General features: G+C 51.5%; 1 protein-coding gene across 4 annotated transcripts in view; it reads right to left on the reverse strand.

Annotated features, from left to right (window-relative positions):
* GNAO1 (G protein subunit alpha o1) overlaps positions 1-25117 on the reverse strand; it is a 170536-nt gene that overhangs the window by 63784 nt on the left and 81635 nt on the right. For all 4 annotated transcript variants that reach the window (XR_012375765.1, XM_073884401.1, XM_025852425.2 and 1 more), the window contains exon 3: positions 20656-20797. Coding sequence is in view for 3 of the 4 variants with exons in the window: in XM_073884401.1 (XP_073740502.1) it covers positions 20656-20797 (142 nt within the window). In the remaining variant the exon portion in view is untranslated. The remainder of the gene's footprint in view (positions 1-20655; positions 20798-25117) is intronic.

Genomic DNA, 25117 nt, shown 5'->3' on the forward strand with positions numbered 1-25117 from the left:
TGTTGGCAACACTGGGAGAGAATGTCCTCAAAGCAGGAAAGAGCCAGTTCCTATAACCCCAGAAAAGTGCATGTTTCCAGAGGAGAAGAGGCAAGAAAGAGGAGCAGGCCCAGAAAGGAGAGGGAGGCCCAAGTGAGAGGACAAGGGCAGCAGTGGGTGGGACGTCTAAAGGACACCATCAAGGAAGAGGAAAGACAACCCATAGAATGGAAGAAAATATCTGCAAATCATATATCTGAGAAGGGACTAGTATCGAAAATACATAAAGAATGCTTACAAATCAACAAGAAGATAATCTAACTGAAAAATGGGCCAAGATTTGAAGAGACAATTTCTCCAAAGAACATATACAAATGGCCAAAAAGATATAACAAGATACTCAACATCCTTAGTCATTAGGGAAAAGATGTCAGAACTGGCAGATATTTACTTTTGTGCCAAGCCCAGAGCGTGGAGCTTGGAAACACAGGATTCCCACCCTTAGAGGGGGCTCACCATGGAGCTGTGCAGTTGGTAGAGGCTATATACATGTCAGGTAAGTTTATCACCAAGAGCCAAATCAGGGTAGTGATCAGAAAGGCTAAGTCTTCTTAATAAAAGTCTGTAGTCCACCCAAAATTCCTATGGGTTGAAGCCCTAACTCTCAGTGTGGCTGTATTGGAGTGAAGAAGTAATTACGGTTAAATGAGGTCATAAAGGTGGGGCTCTGATCTGACAGGATTAGTGTCCTTATAAAAAGAGACATCAGAGAGCGTTCTCTCCCCCTCTCTCTCTCTCGCCTTCCCTTCCTCTCTGTGAGCAGGTACCTAGGAAAGACCATGTGGGGACATAATGAGAAGGTGGCCATCTGCAGGTTAGGGAGCCAACTCTCACCAGAAACTGAACGGGCCAGAACCTTGACCTCAGACTTCCTGCCTCCAGGACGGTGAGAAAATAAACTTCTGTTTTTTAACCTACCCAGTGTATGCTTCATTATGGCAGCCCGAGCAGACGAATAAGCTTACACATACTAATGCACTGGGCAACTGGTCAAGCCCTTCACATTGTCCCAAGCACAAGGGAAGCACCACTTTTACCCCCAGTAGATAGCTAAAGAAAAAGAAGGACAGAGCGGATTGGCAGTGCCCCCCTCCCGCCCCCCCCAGCCACACTGCTGGCGAGTACCAGGCTCTGTGAGGAGGCAGGCTGGCTGCACTGTGCTTGGTGCTGGGACAGAGGTGACAAGTCTGTGAGCCCCCCATGGAGAGATGCCAGGGCCTAGGCTGTGACAATAGGGAGTTCCAAGGCCACTGGGGCCTCTGGCTCCCACACAGCACAGTCTCCATACTCTCACCCAATATCCTGGGGGTTCTTTAAGCCCCCATTCAGGACCTATGAGTGCTATGGGGAATCCAGGTCAGGAGACTGTGCTTCTCAAAGTTAAATTCTGGGTGGTTCTTTTGGTGGCTCTTTCTACTACATCATGGGAAGCCATCTCCCTGCGCATCTGAAGATGCCATGGCCCCGAGGGCCTCAGGATCTACACAGTCAGCTGGCTAAGAGACCTAGTGAGAGCATATATTCTGGGGTTTTCAAAGGACCACACAGCTAAGCAACTAGAAAAGCTGGGTCTAAAACCCAGAACTCACACCATCCTGAGACTCTTCTCAGGCCAAGGCTTGGGGAGGAGGAACGGGCTGGGTGCCTGACACCCTGACTCCACCAAGCCTGCGGAGCTCATGGTGCAAGGTATCTGCACGGACTCTTGACTCTGCGGGGTTGCTTCTGGAGGCTGGAGCACCAAGAGGGCTGGGTAGGGGAGAGCCTGCCTGTAGCTGTTTCCTGGGCTCAAGAGAGACATTGGCAAGAGGGACCTTTCAGTCTTGGACGGTGGGGTACCCCAGAGATATGTACATTCTGACCCCAGCAGACACCCCACACACCACGGGCGAGTGACTCTGTATACGGAGTAGAGTTTAACTAAGCACTTACCTGCTCCGGGCCAGGGGCTGTGCTACGTGCTGGGTACTGACTCCACTTGGAGTCATATAGGCACTGTCCCTTCCCTATGGCCTAGCTGGGGATCAAATATTCTACACACATACATTTACAAATGTGACAAGGCCATGAAGTAAGCTCCGAGGGCTCTGAGAGCATCCGGACAAAAGGCCTGGCCTGGGCTGGGGGGTCAGACAAGGATTCCCAGAGGTGACAGGAGAGCCCAGGTCCAGGGAGGTGGGGCACAGGTGGCGGGAACGAGTGGGGGCGGATAGGCGTGGGCGAGAACGTCTCCTGCAGAGGTTCTGGGGCCATGAAGTTGCAGCGCTTAAGGCATGAGAAGCAGACCCTGTGGCAGGAGCACAGACCCAAGGCTGCTGGGCTCTATTTTGAGGGCCACGGAAGGCTGTGAAGCAGAGATCAGCTATGCATGTGTAAAAGCTCCCGATGGCTGTGGCTTGGAGCACAGACTCTGGGGGGGGGCAGGGGCAGCTGAGTGCTGGTGGGGAGACTCTTGGGGGCTTGAGCAGGGCAGGCAGGGCACTAAATGGGTCTGAGGGATATTCAGCAGCAGCACTGCCCACAGCTCTGAGCTCCAGGTGCCCTGATGGCACCCAGGGACATCTGCCCACGTGCTCTGGGTTTGGGCGTGTGGGTCCGTCAATGACATGTGTGCAAAGTATTTGTGACAATGCCCAGGGGCGTCCCGAGTGTCACACCCTCACCCTGAACCTGCGCTGTATGCTTTGCCACCTCCTTCTTGTCAAGCAAGCAGCTCCTGAAATCTACCTTCCCTCTCCCCACCACCCAGGGAGCCTTCCAGATTGATCAAACCGAAACTGACAGCTTCACCCGGCCACTCGTTGGCGCCTGCCACCCCGCAACATGGTTGCCCTTGACACAGACGCAGCAGTGGTAACACCTGACAGTGTTTTCTGCCTGGCTTAGTGGCTTCATCCCCACGGCTCAGTGCCTTATACGCGCCAGTCCACACTGGGGCTCCCATGTGGCTGGGACCTCGCCCATCCTTACAGCCCCGCCCTGGTCCCCACCCCAAGCTGTAGGCCCTGGGTGCTTGTGGAGAGCCCCCACCAGGGTGGGGCTGCCTCTGTCTGCCGCAAACAGCAACTCCCACCTGGAGAGAAGTCAGTCTTCAACTTCCACACATGTCCTGCTTTTGAAACTCTGCGGTTCTTTCTCTTTTGGGTACAAGGGAAGAGCCTTGTGCTGGCAATCACCTAACCTTAGCAATTAAGCTCTGCCAGGAGAATTTATAGAACTGTTTAGAATTTATAGAACTCACATGGGGGAGGAGGTGGAGGGGAGATCTTAGAGGCCATCTGGTTCTTCTGTAGGGCCTTGCAGGATAAGGGACTTGCCTGAGGTCACACATGCATCCGGGAGTGGGGCTGGGCCAGGAACCCGGCTTTTCTGCCGTGAGCTGAGGCATGCCTCTGGCTTGAGAAGGACCCTCACGTGATTAAGACCCCAGGCCCTCTCTGCTGAGCTGCTGGGGATCCCTGGCAGACTGCGCTCCTGCTCCTTCGGATGTCAGGGTCACAGTGAGGAAGACTGACCCCACACCAGCTGTTCTCCCTATGGAGCTAGGTGGCTGGCGGGATTAGGACTGGGGCTGCGTTTTCCCACCTCCCCCGCTTTTCCTTGCAGGGAGGAGGCCTGATTCTCCTTTCCCTTTCCAGCTTGAAAACTAGGACTTGGAGCCCAAGGATGTGCTCTGGGCTTGCTTCCTGGCATGCTTCAGATGGTGACACGGGAGCAGTCTTTCCACCCACTCACCCCTGTGGCTGGCAAGGCCCAGGAACCAGTAAAGGGGGCAGAAGAGTTGCTCTGTCAGCACCTCGGCCTCATCTGCCAGCAGGCTGGGTGACCATGGCATGGCATCAGAGTCAACGGCTACCCGAGGCTGGTCCTTCCCCGGGTTTTCCAGGATTCATTGGTTATCACTATGTACACGGCTCAGTGCCTGGTCCCAGACCATGGCTCCCAGTGATCTTCCCAGTGGGGAAGCCCAGATGGAGAACGTGGGCCTGCATCCTCGTTACACTAGTTAAAAGCCCACACTGCGGTCCAGACTGCCTGAGTTTGTCCCTGCTCCACGGCAGTGTGACCTTGGGCTTCACTGTTAGTTCCTCGCTCCGAACTTGTTTTCTCATCTGTAGAATGAGGACAGTAACGGAAGCTATGTGTCAACCAGGGTCCCACCCAGAAACAGGATGCCCTCCAAGGGGCAAGATGAGGACCACATGCGTTCACGTGGAGACTAGTGCTTAGAACAGTGTGGGCACGGGGGGGAGTGTTACCAGCTTACAGAGGTGCCCAGGGCTGCCCTTCTCTGTGCTTCTGGGCCCAAGCAGAAGGCAGGTGAGGGGGGAGGCCTTAGAGGGATAACCTCGGACCCACTCTAATTCAGGGATGGCAAGAGCGAGATCCCCGGTCCAGTGTTCGCTGTTTCACTCTTAGTCACAGGGATCCCTTGTGCCACCCACAGAAGCAGCAGTGGCCCTGCCCTCCCAGTGTTGGGGGAGACCAGGTATGAAGGGGGGCGTGGGACAGGGACTCTGGGGCAGGGAAGGAAGATCTGGAACAGTTACTGGTAGGTGGGAGTGTGGCTCTTGCGTCCTGTGACCCATGATGTGACCTTGTGCAAGCCTCTCTTCCCACCATGCCTCCATCTCCCCTTATGTAAAAGGAAGGACCTGATCGAGAACGCAGGTCGCAGGCAATGCTTATATAACTTTATCGGATGACTCAAAAAAGGGAAAAAAAAAAGGCAGTGGGAAATTCAGGATGAGACACACAGCAACAAGCTTCCTTTCTGGAGGGCTCGGAGTGTCTTTGACATTGCCATGTGCACTGCTTCCCCGAGGGGAGATGCAGTCCAGGTTCCCAAACTTACGCGCCAAGACAAGCATGTTTTGCTCGATCACATCACGGGACTGATGCCCAAGGAGTCCTAGGCTAGCAGAGCGTCAACGGGTCTTCCAGCACAGAACTGTACGTTCACGGCAAGTGTTCACTAGGAAAGCTGTGATCACCGTCCACAAGGGACACGGAGGCCCAATGAAGGGAAGCACTGGGAAGAGCCACGTGGTCCGAGATGCTTCCCTGAGGAGGGGCCGGAGGCGCTGGGCAAGGCAGAGAGCTGCGCTGTGGAGGGAGACTGGCCCCACGGCGGCTGATGGACAGGGCTCTGAGACCCTGATGCTCGGGGTCAGGGGAGAACTGCTGGGCTGTGGACGAAAAGTGAATCTGAAGCAAACCGACACGTAACAACAAGTTCCAGCGAGGACATGTGCCGTCCTGCCCACCATGCAGAGCTGAGGAAACTCCGCTTGGCAGGGGCTCTTCCTCGCTCGACACCTCTGGGCCCACGCCACGGAGAAGCTATCCTCCTTGGCCTGGCACTCAAGGCCTTCAACAATCCAACCCCTCTCCTTTTCTCCCCCTGCTGCTGGCTACAAGGGGTGGCTGGAGCAGCCTCTCAGACCTGAAATGGAAGCAGTGACCCTGAAGGTGACAGAGCCTCTCAGTTGTGGACAGAGGGGTCTGATCCCGGGGCACATCTGGGCGACTGAGGCAAGAGAGAAACACCTTTCTCTTAACCATGCCACTGTTATTTAGGGGTTTTGGTTACAGCAGGTAAGCCTGTATCCTGACTGAAATACACTGTTTTTTGTTTGTTTGTTTGAAGATTTTATTTTTAAGTAATCTCTACACTCAACCTGGGGCTCGAAGGCCCAATCCTCAGATCAAGAGTTACACGTTCCACCAGCTGAGCCAGCCAGGTGCCCCTGAAAGACACTGGTATTATTTCCTTTCTACAGATGAGAAAACTGAGGTTTAGGGTACACGAGGAACCTGCCTGATGTCACAGAGCCAAAAAAGGCGGATCCAGTTTTGACCCTGTACCTGTCTGACTCCTAACCTGTGCTCTTTGCCCACCACACCCGGAGCGTCACGTTGAGGAGGGGCAGGTCATTCTCCACAGGAGGACACAAGAGCCAGGCCCCCCCTCCGCCCAGGCTTCTTGCTGCAGGGCAGAACCCTTGGACCCAGTCCTGGGGAGAGCAGGATCTGGGAGGCCAGGTATTCCACCACTCGGGCACCCAGGCGCAGAGCCTGCAAATGGTGGTGAGCCCCCAACAGGCTCCCCAGGCTCAGAGAGCTCCTTCCTTTCCTTGGCCAGTTGTCATTGGGGGAACCAGCTGGTCTGGGCAAGATGCAGGGAAGTGTGGCAGGAAGGAGAAAGGAAGGAAGACAGAGGGCTGGGAAAGGAGGGGAGGCGCCCACAGAGCTGGAAACGCTGGACCTAATTTGGCAGTGAACTATTTCTGGACTGTGCCCTGGGGACCTCGGACCAGAGACACCGGAGGGGGGCAGTCTGGGTGTGTGAACGCTCTTGGTCCGCGGCTCCTCAAGAAGTCATCCACCGCTCCTGGGCTGCTTCGGGAGAGAGGAAGGAGGGAACACGGTCTGCTAGCACTTGTGCTGGGTGACATGAGCTTGCTGTCTGATCCAGAAGGGCCTGTGGGCGTCAGTGGAAGTAACATGCTCATGCTGGGTTTGAAGGAGCACAATGCAGTGCAAGGGCCCCCTGTCTGTGGTTATTTGTTAGCATAGTTATGGAATTATCTCTAGTTTACCAATGAGGAAACTGAGGCCAAGGATAGGGGTTTGAGGGAATGGAGGCCAGAACATCCAGAAGGGACTGAAGTCAGGGGCTGAGGTGGGGAGGCCACAGCTCTCCAGATGCACAGAGCCTGAAGGAGGTCCCCCTAAGGACTTCCTGGATACCCAGAGCAAGGAGGCCAGGGCTGTCCTTGTGCTCAGGGCCCAGGGTCCCATCTGCATCAGTTGAGCGCAGGGGTGGAGCGGAACTCCCTCCACTCACCCAACAGACACCTGTAGGCTCTAGTAGGCTCCGTGTCAGGTGCTGTGCCTGGAGGAGTCCATGGTCCGGTGGGGCAATATGGCACAGGGTCTCATGTCAGGTGGATGGTAGGCAGACCCAGAGTGAGGCCCAGTCCTTTCTTGGGACAGACTGTGTCCCTCTCTCTCCCTGGATGCCTATGGTAGCCTCTCCACTCCTCTCCCTGGTGCCATTCTTGCTGCCACCTAGCCATTCTCCATTTGGCAGCCACAGGGAAAAACCTTCAGGGCTTCCTTCTGAGCTAGGAACAAAGCCAAAATTCCTCCCATGGCTGAGAATCTCCTCTCGTCCGGCCGGCCCCCTGGCACCTTCTTCAGCCTCATCTCTTACCCCTCTGTCCCCTCGACCTTTGGGCACCAGCCACACTGGCCTTTTTCAAGACCCTTACACTTGGCCAGGACTCCTCATCTCAGGGCCTTTGCACATGCTGTTCCACCTGCCTGCAAAGTCCTGCCTCTTCTCTCCCGCTCTTGTTTGCCTCACTCATGCCAGTCCCTGCTGCTCTTTGTCAGACAGCTTGTCCTCTAGCACAGGCCAGGCCGGGCCTGCAGCCAGGATGCGCTCATCTCTCTAGAGTTTCCAAGGGGTGTCCATCTTTTCCCAGACTGAGCTCCGGGACAGCAGCACCCCTGCCTGTTCTGCTCACCCAGGGCTCGGCACACTGCCAGTGCAGACATGGCCAGAACACGTTTCTCAAACAAATGGACGAGTGAAGGAAAGAGAGACAGACGTGGGGGCACACTGGAGAGGGAGGAGACATTTGCACCTGCAGGGCCTGAGGATGGGCTCGAGTGGGAATGGCGTTCACAGGGCCACAGGCAGCCCTAACACAAAAGTGTAAGCAGCTGCCAGGCACTGTGCTAAGCCCCCCACTGACTCGGGGACACCCGATGGGGTAACCCTTCCACTCATGAAGAACCACCTCACGTGCTTCCCAGACACTTCCCAGGCAAGTGTCACCCAGAACCGTCTGCCTCTCCTTCTCTCTGTGGCCCTGCCTCTGCTCTCCTTGTCTCTCCCTCTTCTGGCTTCCTTCAGGCCTTGCCGGGCTCTGGTTCAGGAGCTGTGCTCCTCAGCTCCACTCATGCAAAGCCAGCAAGACCAGGACCTGAGGCGCCTGTCTCCCAGCCTGAAGCCAGAACCTGAACTAACCAGTCACTTCAGGGCCGGGAAGGCAGGGGCGGTGAGGCCCCCTCTTTGACCTGCAGTAGTTCAGAGGCCTTGGCACTAACTCTTCACCCCAATTTTGCAACACCTGTCATGTCCAGGCTTCTGGTCCTGGCTCTTCACCAGACAGGCAGTGAAGTGGGGTAGGAGAACGATGAAAACAACAGTTGTTTATGGAGCACTTACCAGGTGCCAGGCACCTTGCTTAGCTCTGAATCTGCGTTATTTCTTCTAACCAGAACAACTTTGTAAGCAGGTGGTGCTATTATCCTCACTTTTCAGATGAGGAATCTGAGGTGCCCTGAGCCAGGTGACCAGCCTGAAGTCCAATGCAGTGAAAGGCAGGGCCTGGATTCAAGGTCATGTCTCTCTGACTCCAAAGCCCGGCCCCGGCCCCTGGTGAACTCTGGTCACAGGGAGTGGTTAAGGGATGGGCATGTGATCCAACAGGGCCACTGAGAGAGAGGGACTCCCAGGATGTGGGGAGCTGTTCAGGGAAGAGCCTGCAAGGTGCACCCTGTCTCTGTATGTCCCAGGACGCTCGCTCACAGGTCAGGTGTGGTGTGAAGAGGTAGTGACTTAACTGCTGTAGCCAGTGAGAGGCAAGGTGAGAGCAATTTTGTGGAGCCTAACGTGAAGACTACACAGTGGGACAGAGTGGAGAAATGAGGAGAAGCCAGGGATGTCATGGGAACTGCTGAATCAAGCCTCACCTGCAGCTGTACCTCTAGACTTCTTAATCCCTGGGCCAAGAGACTTTTTTTCATAAGCCAGTTTGATGGTGCCTTCTATACTCACGACCAAAAGAGTGCCCACATGTCCGGAGAAGGGTTTTTGGCAGTGATACCAGACCACTGTAGGTTGCCTTGCAAGTAATACGAAGGAGGAGGAAACAGAGTCAAGCACAGTGTGAATGTGTATGCGGTGGTCCAAGGGGCAGACGGGGTCCGGATTTTGCAGGGAAGCCACCCCCACCCCCACCCCCACGTGTGTGGTACTACCTTCGCACCTCCTGCCCCCATCCCCCACCTCCAAATGAGCAGGGCCTCTGAGCTGGGGAGAGACCTAGATACCACATGGCCATCCCCACCTGGTCTATGATCACCCACATGGTGCTCCTGCCTCAACAAGCCTAACCCCTTTCTCAGTCCCTGCCACCCACCAATGAGCTGGATTTTAGCAAACACGCTCCTCTGTGGTGTACTGGGTCACCGGGAAGGGACCCCACATTCACAAAGGGCTCAAATTTGGGGCTTGGAGCAAGTGAAGTAATAGACATAGTCAGGGAGAGACCTCGGTAGTAAAAGGTGACAATGCTCGTCACAAAGCTTTCCCCTGTGATCCACCACAGGACCACACAGCCGGCACTGCCCTGTGAATTAATCTAGAAGTCCTGTAGCTGATTTTTAGGTAGCACGGCTCTATTGCATTGTGTTTGCTGTGGGTCCAAGGTATTAATTGTTAAGCATAGACATTTAAATTATACCACACTTTTGTGACCTTGACTTGGGAATTCTTTATTTTTCAATATGCCAGGAACCCCACAAAAATGGCACTGGCCAGGCAGTGGCCTCTCTTAGCCGTTCTCTGCCATCTTCCAAGGCTGGGAGGTCTCCTTCGTAGCTCGCCTGCTCCCTTAAAATGACTACGCTGAGCCCGAAGGAGGTACCCACAAGGGTGGCTCTGCCAAGAGGAGGCTGACGGCTCTGGCTGTGGGGTGGCCAGGCAGACACGGGAAGGGCTGCCACGTACGGGGCCTCCCGGGCACCCACAGGCAGGGCCATTAGTGGGGACTCGCATCAATCTTGATGCTCCGGAATGTTTATTTGCATAGTTGTAACATTCTCCCACCGTCAGAGCAGAGTAATTAGGGGCTTGCAGGGAGCGGGGAGTAAGCTAGCGTGAGGGAGACACAGAGAGAGACAGAGAGTACGCGTGCAAGTGCAAGGCATCATTGCCGGTGGCTTTCACTGATGGCTCACTGCCTTTTGTTCCTGTGGGCTCTCCCATTTACGCTTCCTTTGCCTTTTCTTTTTAAAAATCCCATGCCCCTTTCCACCGGCAATGAACATGTGAACGTGCAAAGGCCACAGCGGCCCAGCCTTAACACCTGTCTACTTGACATGCCTTGGAAGGGACGCTGGGGCCCGATGGGGGCCGGGGCTGGCTGTAGCCTTGGCCACACCTGATGAGCCACAGAAGCTGGGGTGCTGGGGAAGGGTGGGGCCGAGAGTGCCTGACTCCTGTGCTTGACCCAGGGAGCCCTGCCCCAGGATCCTCCGGACCGACGTTCTTTCCCCGGACTTCTGCCACCAGCTTTAGGCTGCCAGGATTCACCTGCTACCAGCAGTTTTCTTGTCTCTGGTGCCCCTGGGGACAACATTGACTTTCTGAGCCTCCATGGGTGCTCTAGATGGATGTTTGTGTCCCTGCCGCCCTGCAAATTCCTGTGTTGAGACCTAATCCCCAGTGTAATGACAGTAGGAGGAAGGTCTGTGAGAGCTGAGGAGGTCATAAGGGCAGAGCCCCCATGGATGGGATGAGGGCCCTTACACAAGTGAGCCCACAGAGCTCCCCCAACCCTTCTGCCATGTGCAGGCCCAATGAGGAGACATCTGTCCAGGAACCAGGAGGTGGGTCTGATCTGCTGATCTCGGACTTTCCAACCTCCAGAATGGTGAGAAACGTATTTTTATTGTTTAAGGCTATGGTTTTGTTGTATCAGCCCGAGGAGACTAAGACAGTGAGGACTAAGACAGAGGCAAAAACCAGACAAGAAACTAGTGCCCCCGCCGCCCCGCCGCCGCCACGGTCTGGAAGGACAGTTTACCTTGGAGTCCCCATCCCCCAGATCATCCACTGCCCCCGCCCCGCCCCGGGCTTTGCACACAGCTTCCCACCACCTCGGTGTGCCACTTTCACGGGCCTGTCTGCTTCTCACGGCCGTCCGCAGGGAGGGTGCTGGGTGGTACCCCGTGCTATCCCCGAACTGCTCTCTGTCCCACCAGAAAGGCAGAAAGGGCCACAGTTTTGCTTTCTATGGCTCCGTTACTGCTAGGCCAATGCGGAGTAAGAAAGGTGGCTCTGCTTCTTCCATCTGCCTCTGGACTCCTCGTGAGGAGGTGTTCCCTGCCATCTTGGAACTGACAGCACCCAGAAAGCCCCCAAGGGGCTGGGCTCCGGTGCTATGTCCTGGGAGTGCTGATGCTCAGGCCTCCCTATCCACGAGACGACGGCTGTCCCTACAGTTTAGGACACTGTTGGGTGGGTGTTTCTTTTCCTCGCAGCCAAATACACAGTGAAACTTGGAGCGACCGGCTCAAGTTAAGAACACAACTACCTGAAATCCAAAACATCAAATGCCTCCCTAACTGTGATGGCAGTCTGCCCCCTCCTTCTTGAAGAATAAGCTCAGGGATTGTGTTCAGACTTGGCCTGGTGTCTCTGGGTCAAGGGCCTCAGGGCAGGAAGAATGTGGGCTTTCTCCAAGGTAAACTGTTTTCCAAAAACTCCGTCCCAAAAGCAACTTCTTCAGAAGACCCGAGGGCAGCATATAGGGCCCAGCCTCCCAGAAGAATGTCTTCCATCTCTGGGCCTGGACCACAGTCCCCCACGTCCACAGAGAGGATCCCAGGGTCCAGGGTGATCCTCTGTCAACAAGCCAGACCCGTGGTGTGTTCTCAACACTAGACTACTAAGGCAGGGGATGGCTTAGCATTTTATCAGCATTCGGGAAAAGGTTTTAGACAAAGCCCTTAGCAAACTCCAGTGCTCGCCCGAGAGACCTCATCGTCCCCCCAGCAGCATCTCTTCTCTTCATTAAATGCCAATCATGCGTGAAGTGGCTTGCTCGGGCCTGCTCTGGCTTCCCCACCGTTTCTCTAGGATGAACAGCTGACGACAGGGCAGAACCTAAGCCAAAGCAGTGTTCCCCTCCGTGTTCTCAGCTCCTGACACCCTCTGCCCAGAAGGCCCGCCTCCCTCCTTCCCTTCAGCTGCCATGCCCGAGCAACCTTTTAAAAATAGAGTAGTTGTCACCTTGCTTCAAGGCACATGACCCGAACACTAGTTCACCTCTCCTGAGCACCTACTGTGTGCTAGGCCCTGCTCCAGGAGCTTGTGCCTCTCGACTCATGTCATCTTCAGACAGCCACTGAGGTAGGACATTATTACTACGTCCGACATCATCACCCGCCTCAGGGCTCGTATCGCCGCACTTCCACGGAAATAAAAAGCGCCGTCTACTGAAGTGTCTGCCCTCCCTGCCTGTGCCCCTTGGGGGCAGGGCCCGGGTCTGACCCGCCACTACACGCACAACTGCACGGACGAATCCATGGGGGATCGCAGGAGGCCGCTCCAGCCAACTTTGCTCTCAACACTGAGGACGTCGAGAAGGCATGAAAACAAGTGTGTTCTGTATCTTTCACTCCCTCCTCCACAGATGTGTCTGTTCAGGGCAGGGGCTGTGTCTGTCCTGTTCACTGGAATGCCGCTAGCACCTAGCCCAGCACTTGGCCCGAGGGGACACACACCTGCTGGATGAATGGAGTCACTCATGGACTTGTCAATCCACTGACCCCCTGCTCTGCACTGAACACAGTGATGTGGAGAACATGCAGGCTGACAAGGCTGGTGCTGCAACCCTGGGCCGAGGTTTCAGTGGCTGGATCTGGGGCTCCTTACGGCAGGGCTTAGACGACGGGCGTCAGTCCCAGAGCTGGAGCCTGGGGCCTGATCTGGCTTTGGACCGCAGGGAGGGAGCTGACCTGGCTGCATAGAGTCCTGCAGAGCTGGAATGTCAGAGCTGCTTGAGGCCTTAGAAATCACAAAGTCTACCTTCTCATCCTAGGAACACGATCTCTGCCCAAGCTTGGGAGCCCCTACATCTTTTTATCTTGGTATCCAACCCTGCTGTCCTATGTGTGGTCTGCCAGGAAGTGAGTGCTTGGTAAGTATTTGCGAAATGACTGACAAACCGAATGAAAGAAAATGAGGCCCCATGTTGGCTGGGTAATTTGAGGCAGACTGGTCAGATGGAAAGAGAAGTGAACCGTGATTCCAGAAACCTGACATTCTAGTCCTGGGGCTGCCACATCATCCCTTGAGTAAGTCCCTTTCCTGTTTGGGCCAGATGGGGTCTATTTTGCCCCATCTGCAAAATGGAGCAGTAGAATTAGATGGTCTTGAATGGAGGAGTTTTCAACTCTACCCATCTGGCCAGGCAGAGGGTCAGAGCAGGACCCAGCCTGGGCTGGTGTAGCTGTGGAGAGCCTAGGTGCGCAGCGCGTGGCAGGTGTGCATGCTGCCGCCTGGCGGAAGCCTCTTCCCAGCCTCAGGTTTGGGCACGGGTGCACTGAGGCCTTCATCGGTCGCCTCCCCCAGCCCCCATTAGATCTGACAACCACCACTGAGGTTTCTCCAGGCCCCAGGGAACTCAGGCAGACACAGGCGAGACAGCATCCTTGTTTCTGCCCATTTCAGAATTCATGCAAACTACAGGGTGAATGTGCCGTAGAGATGCCACAATATTTCCGATTAAAAAAAAAGATAGGGTTCTGAGCTCTACTGTGTGACTTAAATGTCAAGATTTCTTTTACCAGAGGAGATCCAATGACATTCTGGAAACCAAGTGTGAAACATGATTCTACCTCCCCAAAGTGCTACCATTATCTCGGGGGGTGTGTAGGGGGGGGATGGGCAGTTCTAACGAAGCTCCTTGGGGGGACAGAGGAGAACCAGGCAGCCACACCAGCCACTACCCATCTTCAGTCCTGTTTAGGTCAGTGACCCTGTGCAGCCAATTAAGTGCCTTGTGCCTCTGTTTCTAACATGCAAAATGCAGATAAAACTGTACCCACTCCTCACTAAGCCCCTGTGAGGATAATTCATCAAGATCTTATCAATAATTTTTTTTTTTTAAAGATTTTTTATTTATTTGAGAGAGAGAGAACGAGAGATAGAAAGCACGAGAGGGAAGAGGGTCAGAGGGAGAAGCAGACTCCCTGCTGAGCAGGAAGCCCGATGTGGGACTCGATCCCGGGACTCCAGGATCATGACCTGAGCCGAAGGCAGTCGCTTAACCAACTGAGCCACCCAGGCGCCCAAGATCTTATCAATAATTTTAAACAACAGTAACAAAAAGAACAAGAGTTAATACGTGCTGAGAACTGTCTCTGTGTCAGGCACTATCCTAAGCACTTTGCATGCATTATCTCATTTAATCTTATAGCAGAAGAATGAAGAAGGTGTTAGGATTATGCCCATTTTAAAGACACAAACACTGAGCATTGAGGAGGTTCAATAATTTTCCCAGGGCCATAGAGATGGTGGTACAGCTGGGCTACGAACACGGTATATTTCCTGTGTCAGGCATTGCACTGAAGACCTATAGTCTGTCCTCGAGAGGTTTATTTTAATGAGAGAAATAAGCACCGGTACAGATGGTGAACAAATGAAAACGAGAGTATTTTCAACTGAATAAAGCCTCCTACAAGTTCAAGGCATTACTTCTGCCTACTGCCCCGCTAGTTTACAATGTATGTTACATACGGAAGTACACTACAGACATGCACATAAATGTTATGTATGTTTATATGTACGTAATAAAATCTGTTAACATGGGGTGGTTTCCCCATCCCCCCATGGGTCCAAGTGAACCTTCTAATCCTGTAATTGTCCGGTGTCCCCCAGCCTTTCTTTCTTCTAAATGTCTGAGTTCGGGCCAGTTCTGCCAGACAAGTTTCTCTGCTTTTGTGATGCAGATGCAGGCCCTGGGCTGAGAACCCAGGAAGCAGGAGGGGGAGAGACTCAGCTCCAAAGGTTAAGACGATTTACATGAGAATGAGGAGGGCTGCGAGGAGCGAGAGAGCAGAGGGAAGCAGGGGGAGAGAGGAAGAGAAGGAGGGGGAGGAGAGGGTGGGAGAAAGGAGGTGGGAGGGGGAAGGAGAGATGGAAGGAGAGGAACAGATGCGGACAGGGAGAGAGGAGAGCAAGAGAGGGAACCCCTCTTACAGGCAGAGAGGAGAGGAAGGAAGAGGGAGAGAAAAGGTGGGGCAGAGAGGAGAAAGAAGCCAAAGGAGGGAAAGACTGGCAAGCTGAGGGTAGAGAGGGGGTGTATGCAGGATCTGGGGGGACAGCGCACAAGACCGTAGGGGTGGGGCAGCCAAGGGGAAGACGACAGAAAGGACATGCGAGAAAAGCAGCGGGAGCTGTCCTTTGGGTCTCTTCGTATATTTTTAGAGAAACTTAGGCTAGAGAAGGAGATTCTTTTAAAGACCTGTTGTGCCTGATTTTGCTGTGCCTATTTAAACGGGACTCTGCTCAGGATCTGAATCATATGGATGGCAGTTTCGACAGGAGTCCTATCTAGATCATATACGTATATATTTTGCCTGCATGACCTTGGGCAAGTCACTGAGCCTCCTGGCCTCGTTTTTTTTCACTTGTAAGGGACAACCATAGCACCCACTGCACAGGTGGTTGTTAGGATTAAGTAAATAACGTCAGTTGTTTAAACCGGGCCCTGAAACATACAGACTGTAAGTCACTACTATCATTACCTTTAGTTCCTAAAACCTCAGTTCTCTGATCCATCTGCTTGATCACTCCCACCGGGCAGCCCACTAGGTTGCAAGCAGACTCAGCACCCTGGGCCCAGTCCAGCCCCACCTCGTGCTTGCTGCCCCAGGTTTCACCGGCTCTCAGTCGGCCAGTCTCCTGATCCTCGCCCTTCTGCCCCAGCAGCCCATCAATCCCACGCCCTCACCCCCCTCTCATCACCACACGTCACTTTGCCACCCTTCCTTTCCAACCCCCCCTGGAGAACTGCGCTCTGCATGCCTGTCATTCACTGTAGCTCCCAGCCTGCCTCCCCACCTGCAGCCCTCCTTCCACTAGCCCCCCACCCCTACACGGCCCATCATGAGAATCTCCTAAAAAACTCACTTTCATCCCACCCCTCCCCAGCTCAAAAATCTATCAATGGCCGCCTGCTGCCAGCAGGATCAAACCCAACCTCCTCAGTGCACCCTCCAAGGCCCACCCCATCTGGACCTCACTGCACCTTCTAACTCTCCCACACCTTACCATATCCTAACCCTCTGTTCTGGCCACTGGCCTCCTCTGTCCTTCAGATCTGTTTTGGTCGCGATCAACCCACTGCCTTTTCTCCTGTTCTTCCTGCTTCAAGTCCTTTTCCTTACCCACATCTGCCCTTGTCAAGCCACACCCCTGCCTCAAGGTCAGTGACCACCTTGTGAGGGCTGAGCGCCTTCAGCTTGTGAGCCCTGTCTACCCAAGGAGATCAACTCCTTTTTTTCCAAATTCTAGTCCATTAACATATAGTGTAATATTGGTTTAAGGAGTAGAATTTAGTGATTCATCACTGACATACAACACCCAGTGCTCATCCCAACAAGTGCCCTCCTTAATACCCATCATCTATCTAGCCCATCCCCCACCCACCTCCCTCCATCAACCCTCAGTTTGTTCCCTGTCATTAAGAGTCTCTTAGGCCTTGTTTCCTTCTCTGTCTCTTTTTCCCCCTTCCCATATGTTCATCTGTTTTAACAAGATCAACTCCTTAAAGGCTCTGTGTCACATACCTCTGAATACTTAGCACAAAGCCTAGCCATAGTAGGTATTCAATCAACATCTACTCATTTAGTGATGAATTACAGATACTTTTCCTTTTCTCTGACAGCTAAGGAAGTTAGACATGTCATTCCATTCAAGGGACTTTTTTTGAAGGTCTACTATATTCTGAGCCCTTTGCAGGTTGTTAGGGTGAGGAGGGGACCAAAAGATGAATGACACAGGCCTTGTGCAGAAGGACCTGAAATCACAAAAGAGTTCTTATTCCAGGCTTTATGAGTGCCAGAGCCCCCTGAAATTGTATGCAAAATTTCCCAGATGTGTGCATGTATGCACCATTCTGGAGAGAAGGCTCTCTGCTTTCATTAGCTGCTCAAATGGGTTTTGATCACCCTAGAGCGCAAGGGTCGCTGCTTTAAGGAAAGAGTAACATAACCAATATTCATACCAGTGCATGAGTAAGTGCTCAATGGAGGGAAAGCTCTGAGGTGAGTTTTGCTGTCAAGGGGCTGGAAGAGAAAGCCTTCACGGAAGAGAAGGGAGCTAGGCTGGGCTTCACTCAACAGGAGGAATTCCAGGAGGAAGAGAAGGGGAGAAGGGCACTGGAGGCAGAGGGTATGGCCTGAGCCAAGGCCTGGAGGCATCGGAGTGTGTGGTGTCTTTGGGGAGAGGGTCTGTGGTCTGGTGTGGCTGGGGCACGGGACGTGGAAACCCCAGACTGATGTAAGGGGATCCCTGTTGCTTGCCTCATGTAGCGGCTTCTTCAGCCTTGGGCTCATGCCCAGAGAGGCTGAAGGGGAAACCAGTCACTCTTCCTTCCACTGGGGGGCCAGGATGGGTGATGAGCCAGCTACCAAGAGAAGTCAGGGACCCCTGTTCTAATGAGGTACAGCAAGGAAGCCTCTAGATGCTTCTTTGTAAGGAGATTGCAAAGCTGGCTGGCCCAAGCAGACTCTGGATGTGGGGTTGTCTTCCTCTAGATATTTCATGATGGGTTGGGGGAGGAGGGCAGAGGTGGAGAAGCCAAGAGAGTAAAGGAGGTCTTTCAAGGCCAAAACACAAATCTGGATATGCTCTGCATGGGGCAGTTTTTACAACATCTAAACAGCAGATCCTCCAGGTGGGCCCCCCCTGGACTCCTGAGAGAGGAAAGAGAAAGAGATTGGAGACCCAGCCCTGGGGTCAGGGCATCTGGGCACCATCTGGCTGGCTGTCATTAGACCTGACTGGAAGGCATCCAGTACCCCAGGGCCCCACCCCTCTCCCAGGGTGTGGTTCAGGCTTTCTCTCTTCTAACATGCCAGCCTCACTCCTCTCTCAGGCCCTTGGTGCTTATTTGGAAACTTTGTCGACCATCTGCTCCCATGGCTGGCTCCTTCTCATAGTCAAGTTTCATCACAAATGTCCCTTCCAGGTCCAGGGGAAGCTTTCAGTCTGAAGTAGTTGCCTCTATACCCCACCCAGATTAATATAGGGGTCCCTACACTCAGCTTCCAGACTGCAAATCCATGCCAGTGCGCTTCCAGAAAATACTTTCCCCAGCTGTCTGGCTCACTTTGGCCTGAGTCTTGGGTCAATGTTTCTGCTCCTCACAGGTGACATAAAAGAGGGAGGAGGTGCCCAAGGGCCTGGAGGCCTTTGTCAGCCAGGAGGATTGTGCCTGAGGAGCCTGTGCTGCCCCGGGATGGGTCAGACACCTGCCATGGTGCCACCCACTGTAACAGGACTGGGCTCCAACACTACCATGTCCAGTGGACTCTCCCGGGCATCTCCACTCTGTTCCTGGTCTCCCTCTGTATTGGTACCCTCCCTGGCCTCCTACTTGATGACTGTCTTGAGGGGGGAAACCTCATAGAAGAGAAACAGCCACAGAGGCCCCAGGGGCCCCCAGCACAGTCCTTGATATATCATATTCCTTGCCATTCCCAAGCAATCACCTCTCTGTTCAGGATAATCAAATGTGTATGGGGGGGGCGGGGGTAGAAATCCCACAGGAAGCAGCAGTGCTTTCAGAACTGAAGGAGAAAGCATTCCAAAGTCATAATGACTTTTCTGGGTTTTAATCAGGGCAGGAAGTTTTCAGGAAGGAAATGGTTGGGAGACAGGCATGGCAGTGAACACATATACGCCTGGCAGATCTCATAGGCCATGTATCTATGTATGTGTGTGTAAGTGTGGAGGGTACGTGCTGTGGACACATATGCCTTGTGTACGGTAGTTGTCATTTGGGGAACCGAGATCCAGGCACTTTGCTCTCTCTCTGGCCAAGAGGCCCATGGTCTGTCCTTGTCTAAAGACAGCCCCAGGCCCATTTCCTGCTCTGGGCTTTCATGCCCGAGGGTTAATTAAAATGACTTAACATACGTAAAATGCTTAGCACAGTGCCTGGCAGTGAGGAGGTGCTCAGTAAATGACAGCCCTCCCTATTACCAGAATTATTATTATTAAAATGAATGGAGCCCTGTAACCACCTTGGCTGATTCTGATGATGTAAGTAGGTATGTGCTGAATGCCTGGTTTCTCGGGGTGCCACCCCCGCTGCATTCATTCCTGGATCCCCAACAGCCAGCACAATGCCTGGCCCGCTGGAAGCCATCAGTTTCTACTTAATGGAAATAAGACAAGCACTTGCAGTACCCCTCTTTCCATGGGCCCTGGCTCTGTGACCGAAACCAAAGCCTGTCCCCCGGGTGGGAAGAGCTTCCTCTGCAGAACCAGCTGCTGGACTTGGCCTCCCAGAGGAGCAGTGGATGATGGGGCCCTGGCTTCCCTGGCCCAGGCTGGCCTCGGACACACCCTCCGTCAACAAATCCCTCAGGGGAGAAGCAGCCCATGCCAGAGCTGGGATGACTCTGCCCCATAGCATTAGAATGTTGGGTATAAAATATTGAATTTTACATTTAAAGCTATCGGTCACAGGTTCCTCATCAGACCCAGAGGGAAGGATAGTTTTTCTCTGTGAGGGAGATGATTTTTTTTAGCAAAGACAGGCTATGTATACAACGCAGAACTGAATCACACAGTAATCAGAGATGAATTCTCTCTATCCAAAGGCTCCAATGAGGGGGCCCAGGAGCTCAAAGACCTCCCCGTCTGCTCCCCTTTTTTGCCGTCCAGGACAGAGGGAAAGGGTTGCTGGGATTCACAGTCCCTCCAGGGGACAAAGAGCCACTTCTGGATAGAATTCTCTAAGTTTGTTTTTCCTTCTTTCCCTCTCTCTTTTATTTAGCTTTGCCAAGCGTAGCTGTATATGCTTCCGTCTTACAGTTAATGCAAATGTTTGCAAATAAGAGGCTTTTATACACTTACTCCATTCACCATTTATCAGACACCTGGGATCCCAACTGAAAAACAGTCCCTCATATGTAAGTGTTGAATCACTAAATTGTACACCTGAAACGAATATTAATGGTGTATGTTAACTCACTGGAATTTAAAGAAAAACTTTAAAAAAAAAAGTAAAACAGTCTCTGTTCTAGGAGATCAACTTCCTGCAGGAAGGAGAGCCCCTTAGGTCCTCAGACCCACCTGGGAGAGGCAGACAACACATTCCTTGGTGTAAAGGAGGAAAGAGTCACAATCAAACGGCTACACCCCGCTCCCAAGAAGGCAAGGAACCCTCTCCTAAGGAGGGGAGATGGTGCTCAGGTAGTGCTCGTTTGGTTTGAGAAATACTTCTGTTCAAGTTAATTGCCCAAAGGCAAGTCCTTGTACAATGCCGTGGGAGTCCCAATTTAGGATATCACCAACCCTTTGTCATACACAAAATAAACCCTGACATTTGGTGGCTGTTGTCTTTGTTGGCAACTTTGCTTTGGAGGTGTGCCCATGACCTACGCCCGTTTGACTGAATCTGCCAGGCTGACTGGTGCCCTGGCTCAGGTTGGTGACTAGCCTTCCGTAAGGCAGCCGACATTTTAAAGAGGACAGGCCCTCTCCTTATGGTACCCATGGGCTCAGCAGCCTACCTTTCTCTCCTTGTCACCGTATTCGATGCCCAAAGTGTCCATGGCCCGGACGATAGCTGCCAGGGACTGGATGGTGTTGCTGTAGACAACAGGCTTGTACTGTTTCACGTCTTCTCCAGAGAAGCCATCTTCGTGGATGATCCTAGAGAAAAAGCACACACACCACATCTGATGAGTGCACTGTCCTCAAGTGGCACCAAGAGCACCAGGCCTGTGAAGGCTCCGGGGCCGACCTCCTGGCTTAGCTAGCTGAGGGCTGGGTCCGACCTGGATGCTGAATTCCTGAGCTGAAGGAAGAGTCTACCAAATTACTGAAAATTTAGCAGAAAAACAGAATAGTAGCAAAAAGGAACATAGTCTTTTTACATTCCTTATATATAGTGAGAGAAATATCAGCCGGCAAGGTGATTATACTTTAAAGTGCTTCGAACAGGAGGGGCACACAGTAAGCACTCAATAAATGTTAGCTGTTAGTATTTTTAAGCAAAGCTCAGGGTCTTAACCTAAATTTCCACTTAGAGTTATATGGATGAAGACGCCTGCGGGGTGCCTGGGTAGCTCAGTCAGTGAAGCATTTGCCTTTGGCTCAGGTCATGACCTGGGGTCGGCGGGGAGCCTGTTTCTCCCTCTTCTCTTTCTCTTGCTCTATCTCTCAAACAAATAAATAAGATCTTAAAAAAAAAAGACCCCCACAAGAAGGCTGCAAATGAATAATAATTTTTCTTTCGCAAAAAACTCACATTGCTTGAAGGTAAGAGGCCTCATTTAAAATGAACCGTAGACTCCACAGAAGGAGTGTGCCCACTCTTGCATCCTCGGCTGGGATTTGACTACCCTGTCACCCTTATTCTGGTGGTTCTGAACAGTGACACAGAGGACATAAAGGTGACATCACAGTTCCCAGAGGCCATGTGACACTCTCTGCTCTCCTGTTCTCAGGTTCCTCTGAGGTCAGGGGTAAGGCTCCATGTGCCCTAAAGTCCCTTCTCCCTGCAGACAGTCGTCACTCAATACATGCTCACTGCTGACCAGGTTCCAGAGAGGAGAGAAGGCTGGGAATAGGTGATAAAATGAAAACTTGGCAAGAATTCTCTTCCGGTTGAAGTAATTAAGGAGCGAATGGGTCTGAAGACTAACGTCCAACGAGAGCCACCGCCTCCCCCAAGAAAACCGTGCACACTCCTCACGGGTCACATTTTTTCAGTTCAGGATTGAATACTACTTACAGTATATACATACATCCATCTAAGAGCTGAGGCTTCTCTTCCACCCCACCACAGCACCTTTCCATCCCTTCATTACCTTCAGCACAGAAGGAAATGGCTCACAATTCTTTTTTTAAAACAGTTTACTGAGATATAATTCACATACCATACAATCCACCCACTTAACGTGTGCAAGTCAATGTTTTTCAGTCCATTCACGAGCTTGGGCAGTGATCACCACAGTCTAATTTTAGAACATTTTGTCCTCCCTTAAGAGAAACCCTCTACCTATTAGTAGTCACTCCCCACCCCACCCCCACACTCAGTAAGCAACCACTAATCTGTGTTCTATTTCTATAGATTTACCTATTCTGGACATATCATATAAATGGAATCATACAATATGTGGTCTTTCATAACTAGCTTCTTTCACTTAGCATCATGTTTTCAAGAGTCATTGTGTTACAGCATTTTTCAGTACTCCATTTCTTTTTATTGCCCAATTATATTCCATTGTATGGATATACCACATTTTATTTATCCAACCCCTAGTTGATGGACACTAACAATCCTTGTTTTAAAATTTGACTTGATACTGGGTGGTGAGTCTTTATCCTGGGTTTCTCTAAGAAGCAGATCAGAATGACCCTTCTGACTTTTCGTGGACTTCTTTAACCCTAAATCCATTTCTGCACAAGTTTCTGGAGGGAGGATACACTCAGTCTGGATCACTGGTGCACTACCCCAGAGGGATCTTAAAGGAAATTGCTACCTTCCACTAGAAAATTAGAGAAAATGTATGAAACAAGCAGTTTCAGACACAGTACAAGACTGTGATCCCAGAGACAAGGGAAACAAATATGGTGAGTCCTGTGATTGGCACGGCTTTCCACCTGGAGGCATTTACCAGCCCTCAATGCAGGGAGGGAGAGCCCAAGTGGAGCACAGCAGTCTTACTGAGTTGATGAGGTAAAGATCGAAGTTCAGTAAGGCTGAGGTAGCTGGGATTCCAGAGGCAAAGCACCAGAGAGAGAAAACTAGAGAGAGAGACAGGAAGCTCCCCATGCATGAACAGGCATCTCCCTGAGTCTTGGGCTGAATAGGGTGGGACTGCCTGAGCTCAGCAAGGAGCAAGCATCATGGAGCTTATAAGCTGAACACTTCCATCTCGCCCAAGGCTGGGAGATGTGCAAGTTTGACCAGGCAGAGTGAAGAGCCCTTGTGGAGCACCGAGGACACTCAGCAGAGGCTCTAGAAGGCTCATGCCATAGTAGTAGGGCTAAACTGGCCCTAGAGTAAAAGCTACTTTAGACCTGCCCCGACAAAGCTTAAAAATTAGACTCAAAAACATCAAGCTGACCCACAAGTAACTTAATTGCCTGATAGAATAAAGTCCAACACTCTTTAAATGAGGACAACAAAATGAGATACTTAACAATATAGTATTTTTAATACATAGCATCCAATACAAAATTCCTAGCTATGCAAAGGAGCAAAGTGTGACCCACAACTAGGAGAAAAATCAGTCAATAGAAGCAGACTCAGAAGTGACAGAGATGATGGAATTAACATTAAGGCTTTAAAAACACCTATTTAAAATATTTTCAAGGAATTAAAGAAAAACATGGACATAATGAGTAGAGAAATGGAAGACATAAAAAAGAACAGAATGGAACAGCTAGAGAATGAAAATACAATATCAGAGATAAAAATTCCACCGTATGGGATTACCTCATAGAAGATTAGTGACCTTGAACAATAAGCAATGGAAACTATCCAAACTGAAGCAATGAGAGGAAAAAAGGCTAAACAAAAGGTATTGTGATATTTATAACATATATAAAACTAAAACTTATGCAACAATAGCACAAAGGATGGGAGGGATAAAATGGAAATATACTGTTGAAAAATTCATATACATGAAGCACGTAATGGTAAAGCATGGTAAGTTAAGACATATACTGTAAATTTTAGACAACTTCTATATAAAAAACCCCGCTATTCTGTTGTAATTGCTGGTCAAGCAAGTAACTACAGACATCTCCAGATTTCCTCTGCATGGATGATGACTGGAGTAGGGGCTGCTGCGCATCCTCCATCCCATAACCACCAAGGGCATCTGTGCCTCTACTACAAAAGGGACAGCCACAGGAGTTCTTCCCCAATTTTAACATAATCACCTACAAATACTGTATAAAAGATAGGTACATCTACCAAAGAGCAGAGCTCTGGGGTCTGCAGACACACTCCGACAATCTGCTTACGCACCTCTCTATGGGAAAGGACTAAGGATAAAGTGGCCAGCAATCAAATTGTGTCAGGGCATTCTAAGCCATCTGACACTACAGCTCAAAAAGAAATGCTCCAAATTAAAGCATCCAGAGCCTTTTGTGAATGAACAACTCAGAGAAAAGCTCTAACACCTTCCCCCTAGTGAAAGATGCAGGCAGGGCCATGGATATGGTCAAAGGTTTCTTCTTACATTGCAAACTGAGAAATGCCATGAGAAATCCAGGGAGGAAAAGGGGGAAATATCAAACCAAGACTTCTGCAATTTTTTTTCTGAATAGATTTATGATCACAATCTACACCTCCTGAATGGTTTTATAGTGTTGATAAAATAGTTATTTTCTTAATGCCTTCCAAATTTTTCTCTTAGCAAGCAGCGGTGTCTTCTAGATTTAAGATGAATAAAGACATTTTGAGAATTATTTAAAAAAAAAAAAAAGCCCGCTGTTACCCAGGCTCCATGACCAGACTCCCCTCCGAGGGTGGGACCCGCTGGGTGACCTGAGGGGGGCAGCTGGGATCTGCGAGTCCCCATGATACACTCTCCCAAGAAGCCAGTGCAGTGTTTCTCATTCTTCATTCTGGACCAGCAGGCCTTACCACTCTTCTCTAGACCTTGGCTGCCTTCAGGATTTGCCCCCACTAGGGACGGAACTATAATTTTTCATACCCATTAGTATCAGTCATTACAGCACCTAATAAGGCAGGGAGGGTAGGTTTTTATTATACTTATTTGACAGAAGAGGAAGTGAGCCCAGTAGAGATTAAGTAATTGGCCTAATGTCTTCTCAGCCCAGGAGTAGAGCATGGGTCCCCCAGCACACTTCACTCTTCTTCCCCACCTCAGTCCTCAGGCTGGACTGGGTAGAAAACCGCTTGGAAGGTCTCATCCTGGCTTTAGGGGAGGTTTGCAGAAATGATGCAATATGGGGAAAACTTGCTCCAGTCATGATTATTAGTTCCACTAC

The sequence above is a fragment of the Callorhinus ursinus genome, unplaced genomic scaffold (assembly GCF_003265705.2).
Source record: "Callorhinus ursinus isolate GAN/ISIS: 27379988/994484 unplaced genomic scaffold, GSC_fseal_2.0 scaffold56, whole genome shotgun sequence".
NCBI classification, from domain to species: domain Eukaryota; kingdom Metazoa; phylum Chordata; class Mammalia; order Carnivora; family Otariidae; genus Callorhinus; species Callorhinus ursinus.